The sequence below is a fragment of the Gadus chalcogrammus genome, chromosome 9 (assembly GCF_026213295.1).
Source record: "Gadus chalcogrammus isolate NIFS_2021 chromosome 9, NIFS_Gcha_1.0, whole genome shotgun sequence".
NCBI lineage: Eukaryota > Metazoa > Chordata > Actinopteri > Gadiformes > Gadidae > Gadus > Gadus chalcogrammus.
The window spans coordinates 24654880-24664617 of NC_079420.1; the positions used below are offsets into that span (position 1 = coordinate 24654880).

At 45.5% G+C, this 9738-nt stretch overlaps 1 protein-coding gene across 1 annotated transcript in view; it reads left to right on the top strand.

Annotated features, from left to right (window-relative positions):
* mrpl23 (mitochondrial ribosomal protein L23) overlaps positions 1-9738 on the top strand; it is a 94234-nt gene that overhangs the window by 4945 nt on the left and 79551 nt on the right. Inside the window, exon 3 of the mRNA XM_056599069.1 lies at positions 9174-9256. Coding sequence (XP_056455044.1) covers positions 9174-9256 — 83 coding nt within the window. The remainder of the gene's footprint in view (positions 1-9173; positions 9257-9738) is intronic.

The window sequence follows — 9738 nt, forward strand, 5'->3', positions numbered from 1 at the left end:
ACAAGAAGTGTCTTGTTTTGTCATTGTCCGTCAAAGCGATTTTAGGAAGGAGGATTTTGTTTACTTGCTGACTCTTCTTTCTGGCTTTTGCTTTGGATTATTGACGATAAAGCAGTCTCAGAGTTGTCTGAGGCCTTTGTTTGTCATGTTGTTATCACCGTTATCTGATGTATTTTAATCCTTCCATATTGATATGCAGAAGCGTAATTTCTCAAGGTGTAATGTTAGTATCATAATGCCGTCGACTGGTAGTAAGTTAACTATACGGTCCAATGGGAGTCCCACCACTACACCACGCCAGCCATGTCCAGTGAGGTCACTGTGGTGGTCTCAGGTGGAGCTACCTGTAGGTAACTCAAGTGTGTGTGTGTGTGTGTGTGTGTGTGTGTGTGGACAATCCGTGCAATCCTTCACATGTGTTACATCAGGCCGCCAATCTCAGCCGTCTCCCCTGTCTTTCCTCTCAGGTTCCTCACGCCTTAACCCCCCCGCCCCTCAGACAAAGTGGGCTGTTATGGCGGTGGGGCCAGGGCTGAACGGGTTGTGCGCGTTGCATTGTGTCGGTGTGAATGGAGCAGCGAGCGGTGAGCGGTGTGTGTATCGTTCCCCCGACAATGAGGAGCGGCTCCTCTTTGTTTCCCTTCATGTGCGTCAGGAGCCGCGCTCTCGTTTCATTCTCACCATTAAGGTGCCGGCACAACGCGCTTTGATGTTGCACGGGCAGCGCGCACGGGCGGCGCGCACCGCTGTCTGAAATGTTAAGGAAACTGTTAATAACATCCATCAAGGCTTGTTGTAGGATGCCATTGGCATAAGAAGGGCACAGTGGAGCTCACTTCTGCATTCATGAGGTCCCCTGGTAAAGAATACCATATATTTTGTAGTTTGCATGCACCCCTATACATGCACACATGTTATTTCTTCCATGCATGCCTCCGTGCACCCCATGCGTGCACCATACATGCACACTCATGTATGCGTTGGTGCATCCTTTTTTTATCTGATGGATGGTTTGCTGCCCCTGCAATGAATGCCCAGCAGTGACGTGCTAGCGTGTCGTGTTTAACGGGATACTTAACCACGCGGTTAATGCAAACCTTTAGTCCGCCGCTCACACACCTTCTCTCTTCTCACGAACTTACCGGTCTAACGGTCGGAACGCGTTTTTCTCTTATTAAAACAACAATCCTCCCGCCCCCTGAGATATGTGGCCTGAGGGGGGGGGGGGGGGGGGGGGGGGTGTGTGTGTGTGTGTGTGTGTGTGTGTGTGTGTGTGTGTGTGTGTGTGTGTGTGTGTGTGTGTGTGTGTGTGTGTGTGTGTGTGTGTGTGTGTGTGTGTGTGTGTGTGTGTGTGTGAGAGAGAGAGAGAGAGAGAGAGAGAGAGAGAGAGAGAGAGAGAGAGAGAGAGAGAGAGAGAGAGAGAGAGAGAGAGAGAGAGAGAGAGAGAGAGAGAGAGAGAGAGAGAGAGAGAGAGAGAGAGAGAGAGATGGTCTCCACCCATACAACTCCCACTGGCTTAGCTCTCGGTGACGGGAACACACAGGTGCCAGGGCATAATCTCTCTAAGAATACGTCTCTCTTCTGTTCACCGTCAAAGCAGCTTTTGTCTTTTCCTTAATGGCTTTCTTTTTTGTCTGTATCTCCACCTTTCACCTACATTACCTCTTCATCCTTCTCCCTGACTCAGGGTGACCTGCTCACTGCACGCACCAACACACACACGTACGCAAACACACACATTCATCCGCACACACACACAGGCAGGCCGTTTCTTGGGATGACGGCCATTGCCCAATGCTTCTTTATATCAGAGAAGAGGTCAATCCAATATGATTAATTTAGTTGAATCGATGACATCCTAGATGGCTCTTCGGTCTTCCCACTCAGTAGCGTTGACCTCATGGGCCCAGACGTATTGACCAGGATGTGCAGGGCAGGGCGTCTTGTTTCAAACGATCAAACTTGCTTGGTAACAGTCCCTCCCAGACACCGTGGCCTTCCCTCTGCGTCAGCCTCCTCCTCTTGTCCTTCACCTCGGCGGTATTGCTGTGGCGGCCCAGGCTTGCGTTACCGCGACAAATGCCTCTCTTCATGCGTGTTTCTATATAAATTACACCAGTTGCTTGGTGGGGGAGACGGTAGAGAGGTATACCCTCATCCTGGTCGCTCACTTAGGGCCGTTCTGCTGGGCAGGATAGTGGGGGAAATGTCTTCCGCTCCAGGTCAGACTGATATCTATCCTGGCGGGGATGATGATGTTGACGATGATGATGGGCTGTGTACCACAGGAGGAGGTACAGAGCACTTTTTCCCCCCATGTGTGTCTCGCTGAAGTGCTGCTCTCCCGCTTTGACATTCATTAGCTTGCACTCAGACGTGTGTGTGCGTGTACACGCATGTGTGTGTGTAGTTGTGCAAGATAATCCTGCATCCTGCGCCTGAGCCCATGGAGGCATGTCCAAAAATGTAGCGACAAGTCGGGACAGGCTATATGAACCCTAAATAAATCTGGATCTGCTCTGGGCCTAAATAGTCACAAGCTATACCTTTATTGCTCCCAATAAGTGTACAGATTAATGTGGTTACTTTAAAATGGCGGCGGCCGGCATCAAACGGTTCTCACTCCTGAGAATGAAGAGGAGAAAATGCGCGGCCAGTTGAACCCTGGCTCTCCCCGTCGGTACGTCAACAGAACGGGGCCGGCTGCAGTCAGCTACAGTTTGTGTATTGCTTGTTTGTTGTTTCCTATATCGCTTCCTGTGCGTGTGTGCTGCAGCAGAATAATTGGAGTGCCCAGCGAGACTTGGGGTTTAGACCCTGTTCCTGCCATTAATCAGGGAGGGGGGGTTCCTCCTGGAGGGGTTTCACGGACACCTGGCAACCCTCCCGCTCTGCTCTCCCTCCTCTACTTCAGAAGCAGCCCAGTCTTCCTCTCTGCTCTCTAGGAATCATTTCCTTGTATAGCCCCCTCTCTCCACTCTGTCCCTCTTCTCTATCTTCTACATTCTCTGCCTTCCCTTTTTTAAAAACATGTTAAGGTTGGCTAACAACATCATCTCTAACAGTAGCCATGTCTTAAACAAAGAATACAAACTGTTATCATCAAAGTGCAGATTCAGAGTACCCAAGTTTAACAAGATCTTACGGAAACACTCTTTGGTGCATTATTCAATCCACATGTTCAACACTGAATCAATCTCTAGATCAAAGAGAAGTTGAAGGGACTTTTATGTTTTATGTTTGTCTTCTATGTGTTTGTATTTTCTGTTTTCAGTTTGTGGTGTGTGGTGTAATGCCCTACAATGTACATAATTTACAATTCATGTTGCATGCATGTGTTAAGTCACAATGGAGCAACTAAATGGACGCAAAACAAATGTCAGACCTGTCTGACAAAGTATATTATTATTGTTATTATTATAATTATTTTCTGTCTGTCCTCCTCTCTGTCTCTGTCCCTCTCTCATTCTGTCTTTCTCTCCCTCCCTTTGTGTCCCCCACAATCTCTCCCTCGCTCTCTCTGCCCCTGCACTTTGTCTCGCTCCGTCTCTCTGGTGTTTGTGAAGTGCTGCATGCCCTCCTCTCATCACAACCTCTGAGGAAACTGCTGCTGTGATGCACATTCCACTACCTTCCCCAACACTAGGGTCACGGTTCGGTACATACCTCGGTATTGAAGTCAGGGTACGGTACAGGACGGTACGGTTCATAGTCAAGGGGAAAATAATAAAGAACTGCTTGTTGTCAACAACGGAGAATGGCCGTAGATCAGCAGCAATGAAAACGCCAATAAACTTGGTTATAGCATTTGCATTTCGGAATTCCCAGACAGGGATTGTTGAAATAGTGTCTTGAGCTGGGTTTGCACAGCTCGTTTTTTTTTTTTCACATCAACGGTGATAGTAACACCTTGATGGTGCCTTTTCAAATGCGTGTGCATGTAAAAGTGCTGTACGTACACACTGAGAGCCCTCTCCGTAGCCGGAGAGCCTGTCGGAGACCCTCTCCGTATGGAGTCAGTTTCCTGCCATAATTCAAACCTGAAAAAAAAAGTTTCAAAGGCTTGTAAGTCTGGGTTTGAAAACTCAACACCTTGTAATAAAGGTTTTGCAACACTGAAAAAAGAGATTATAACCTGAAAAAAACTAAAACTAAAATTCAAACATCTGTAAACATGATTTTGTGTTCTATTTTATCTTCTTCATCATTTTCACCAACACATTTTCAAAGTTCAAACAATTTCACCAGCGCATTTGCAGAGTTTCAAATCTGGCACTGTTCTAACAGTGTATTTCATTGTTGCCCGGTTTTGAAACCTTGTAAATGGGATTCTGCAAACAGGTGTTCATACATTGAGAAATACGTTTTGAAAGGTTGAATATTTAGTTTTAAAAACTTGTAAAGGTGTACGTTAACGACATTACAACGTATTTTTTCAGAACTGACTTTTCAGCACCGACTTTTCAGAGATTTGACCACACAGGCGCAAGCTTTGAGTCACGTGAATATTGGCAGTGTTCTGACGCCACTCGTTTTGAAACTCCTGACAGTCGAATCTGAAAACGTTCCTGGGGGCGGGACCATTTAGCTCTAAACCTATTGGTTGCTCTCGGCTGACGTACATTCCAATCACATGTGCCGTTCACCGGGCTGTGCGTGATTGACAGTGCTCTGCCGATGACACAAATAACAAGCGACTTTCGCGGTTGATTTTGATTTCCATTTTCTGGAACCATGGCTGTTTCCCAAAGTGAAGGCTGCAGCCTTGCTAGGACTCGTCCTTGCTAGTCGCGTCCTATGGAGATGAGACTCTGGTTCCAGAAAATGGAAATCAAAATCAACCGCGAAATCAACCCGTTGTTATTCGTGTCATTCTTTTTTTTTCAGGTTTGAATTATGGCAGGAAACTGACTAAGGGGTCGGCTGTTATTCGTGTTATTCTTTTTTTTTCAGGTTTGAATTATGGCAGGAAACTGACTCCATATCTCCGTAGCTTACGTGCGCATCCAATATTTTTTAACTATCCGTCGACGCAATGGAGACGGCAAGGGCTGTCATTGGTCCTCTAACAAAATAATTTCCGGAATCACTTCTCCGGTTTGACTTTGCACCTTATTTACTTTGTACATTGTTTACTCTGCACATTAAGGAGAAAACACCAAGTAAGATTTGAAAAGCTTTGGAAGTTTATTTACAACACTGCTTACATGGTTTGTAGTCCACATATAAGATCGATCGGGCGGCGAATTGCATTGCGTACCGGACATCCCGTCGGAGAACTGAGAATGCTCAAGGGGCTAAATGGTACTTTGCCTAAACGGTCCGGAGGAAACTCAGACTTCAAGTTTTAAAGTCTGCATTGCAAAACAAGCCTTTACATTCGCCATATTACCGGTATATACACCAAATTGACGCACGGCCCACCTCTGTAACCACCCAGAGGTGCCTGTACCGTGACGGTTCGGTACAAATACGTGTATCGTTACACCCCTACCAACACATATGGCATTCTGTTGGTATCCCGAGTGTCATTTGCCGTCCGAGGGAATGACCGTAACGTTCAACTCAAGCGTATTCGGTTGCTAAGCGACGTCGATGACTTTGGCCAATATTTCTCTGCTGACCAACACGAATGATAACAAATACATTGGAAAAATATTTTTTCGATTTGGCAACTATCCATTACTAATAATACCAATACTGTTTGACTGGGATGATGAGGCATCAGACAATCAAGTCATTTTAGCCTGAATACATAGGCAAAAAGCAACAGGGCAGGTTGCTAGTACCATGGACAGTATCAGAACGATAACTTGTTGAACTAAATGGATGTGGTAGGCTACACCACGGGATGCATCTGCAGACCACTGACACATAAATAAAGGTAAGAAGCGATATTTATTGCTTAAGATTTGCTGTTGCTGTGGCAGGTCTTTTGTGTTTTTTGCACTCTAAGGGGTTAGGGTTAGGGTTAGGGTTATACCCTAACCCTAGGGTTAGGGTCGACAGCCGACTAAGGGGTCGGCTGTTTTAACTTGAAATTGATAGTCGTGGTGTCAGTCTCTTGTTGACACAAATTTACTTTTGGTCATTCTTGCTTTGCTTGAATTCTGGCATAATTGTGGGGGGGGAGTGCATGCGTTTTGGTCAGAATGCTTGATAGTTTTGATGGAATGTGTGTCGTGAATTGAGAACAGCCAGCTCATGATGAGATACAGTGTTCAGCTGTGCAACAAATATTTTTTTCTTTTCTAATCTTGACAACTTTTGTAGTGCTGTGTGTAGCCACACGTTTGGCCCTTCTGAACTTAAACACGCAGTTAATTTCCTTTCCTAGCTCCTCTTGTTTATGTTGTTAGCTTAGCCATGTCATGTCACGTTGTCAACATTGGATAAATGGAGCAGAACATAGTGGGTCATATGTCCGATGCTTTTTGGAAACGTTTTCTTCATAAAACGTGCCAGACAGATTTTGTATACATTTTATTCCTTAGTAATAAGCTACATGGGTACGCCGTCTTTCAGAACCTTTCATTACCGGCACTCAAGAGAGAAAAAATAGTGCGCCTCATTGTACCCAGCACTTCTGAAAATGGACTTCCGAATGCGTCTCTGTCCCCAGCACATTTCAAACCAAACTGACGCCCATGGTGAGTGACCAGAGCGACCAAAAAAAGTTGAAGACTGCTGAACTTTATGCAAATTACTATGACACGTTTCGGCGGCAAAACACTGACAACCAATCGTAATGTAGACGCTCTTCGCTTGCATGGATCCCAGGGTACACCGAACACCGGCACTTTGGTCCTACCTACTTTTTTGGTTCCTACTGACTGTACAAAATGTTGACCGAAAAATGAATCGCGGCTGTAACTGGGCACCCGCTGTACGAACCGAGCCTTTTTTCATTTCAGAGAACGCAACAAAAAGTCTCTGGCCTGGGCGGAGGTGTCACGCGTGGTTGGTTGGTTGGTTGGTCGGTCTGGTGTGTGAGTTAATGAAACGATTGAGATTATTGTAAAATAGGTGCGATACATGCCTGCTAACCGAGATCCTAGCATACTAATCTTCCTTGCTCTGAATTGGACGATATCGTTTTCAAATATTGAAAATACATACCTTGTGCAAAGGAATAGTAGGTTCGGTTGTGCAAAGGAATAATGCACGCATAATAATGCAATAATAATGCAAATTAATAATGCACAGAACAAACGTGTCACTTCAATGCAGTTTAATTGAGGATAGACAGCCGGCTTTTATCCAAAGCGACTTGCAATAAGTACATTTGTCATAAGAAGTGATACAATATATCGCTGTCAGTGACAGTGATAATGACAGCTGTGTTTTCTGTTTTGTGTTCAAATGCAACATCCATAGTGATTTTGATACCAAGTGATGATAAACGTGAGTATTTATAGAAAATATTTGCCATCTAGATCATTCATATTTAAGCGGGAATCATTTTCATTTGCTCTCCATCCCACCAATCTAACCAACCAATCGCGTGTAGTCGTGCTTTAAACAAAACACGTTTTTGAAATCGTCACATACACAAACTTATCGACAAGACAAGGGATAAATTACAAGGGATAGATCTCTTGTCTTTTATCCCTCTATTCCCGCTATTCCCCATTATTCAAGGAGCCTGAGGTGAATCATTTTAAATTAAATAGTCTAGATAGATAGCCTTGTCAAGTCTTTATTAATACCAAACGACACAAATCGTCGGGAATTCATTTAGGTGATTCGGCTCAAACAGGACAGTAGCCTACAAGACCACACAGAACAAGGGAGACAAGTCTGAGTGGGCATGCACAAAATACATCACATTAAACACACGCGTTGTTAGATAGATAGATGGACAGGTAGACCTAGATAAATTGATAAATATGTTCCATTATTTGCCTTGCGGAGCCAGCCAGTCCTGTGCACGTATGCAAATTATCCATGTGCGCCAATGTCAATTTGTTTGAGTGAGCAACAGGGCCGCCGCTCCCAATACGCAGAGTACGCAGAGTGCGTAGGGCACCAAGTACCTGGGGGTGGCACCAAAAATTAAGGTTTAAAAAAAAACAACGCATTTTTATAAATATATATACTTATAAAAATATATAAATTATTCATGAAGAGGCCCATTGTTGTGTTTTTTCTTAATTGTGTAACATATCACCCAGGACCGGTGCTCGGCGGTCTTGTCCATCTTCTCTCCATCTTGGTATCCTCTTGATTCAATTCTTATTTAAGGAGCCTATTAATCACTGTATTTCTATAAATATATGTTTGCATTTAGTTTTAAATGAAATACTTATTGTGGTATTTCAGGTTAGCAAAAATGTATTAGAAAGTGCTTCATAAATATCCATAGAATATACTGGTTTGATGCGGCAGGGACAGATGTGGTCCCTCTACAGAGAAGATCAGCTCCTCAGAGGGGCAGCAGAGCGAGGTCATGGGAGGAGAAGAGCCTCCTCTCACCTATGGAGAGGAGTTGACTCCTCTTTCCGTTCAGAGGCCCGAGTGATGCGGCCACTTCCATTGACAAAAGAGGCAGCAGGAGTGTGTTACATTAGTCAGTCATATCAGCGGGCAGGGCAGACAGCGTTTTGGAGGAGCTGGTTTTTGCCCGTAACGCCGCTATAGTGCACTTTGTCCGATTGCATTTGGGAAGTGCTCTCTAGCCGGGTAATCCAATTGGACAAATTGATTGAGCCGTTAAAAGCCTTTCTTCCTCTGACCGAACCGATCAATAGCAAGATGCCAGTGGTTAGCTTTAGCTGAGCTGGTGCATTGTTGCCAGGCTCATTTCCTGTGTAGGGTTTCATTGGGCGCAATCAATACATCCAGACAGCTAATTGGATGAATCACCACCAGTGACGTTCTCCTCCGCTTCCTGCTTTTCAGAATAAAAGCGTGGAAATGGGTTGATATTGAAAGGTTCTCTCGGTAACAAGCCATAACAGGATGCATTGTGAAAAAATTTTTTTTCATTGTTGTGTCAGTTTCAATGAAGTGCATGTGTAAAAATGTGCGGGCTAGACACACACACACACACACACACACACACACACACACACACACACACACACACACACACACACACACACACACACACACACACACACACACACACACACACACACACACACCTCTAACCCTCTCCCTCCCCTGGACAGGATGACCAAGTGTGATGTGAAGAACTACCTGGAGAAGGTTTACAGTGTTCCAGTGGGAGCGGTCCGCACTAGGATCCAGTTTGGTGAGTGTCTGCTCTGCACACATACCGTACGTTATACACCTGGCTATAGAGCACGGTTATCTGTTGCTAATGGGCCTGTGGAGAACACTCGATGGATTTGTCATTAGTGTGGGGGCCCGTTCTGGTTCTCCATGCCAACATGTACCTGGGTCAACACTTGTCCAGTTGAGATCCTCTGGTCCTGTGGATCCTCTGGTCCCTGGATCCTCTGGTCCCTGGATCCTCTGGTCCCTGGATCCTCTGGTCCTGTTGATCCTCTGGTCCCTGGATCCTCTGGTCCTGTTGATCCTCTGGTCCCTGGATCCTCTGGTCCTGTTGATCCTCTGATCCCTGGATCCTCTGGTCCTGTTGATCCTCTGGTCCCTGGATCCTCTGGTCCTGTTGATCCTCTGGTCCCTGGATCCTCTGGTCCTGTTGATCCTCTGGTCCCTGGATCCTCTGGTCTTGTTGATCCTCTGGTCCTGTTGATCCTCTGGTCCCTG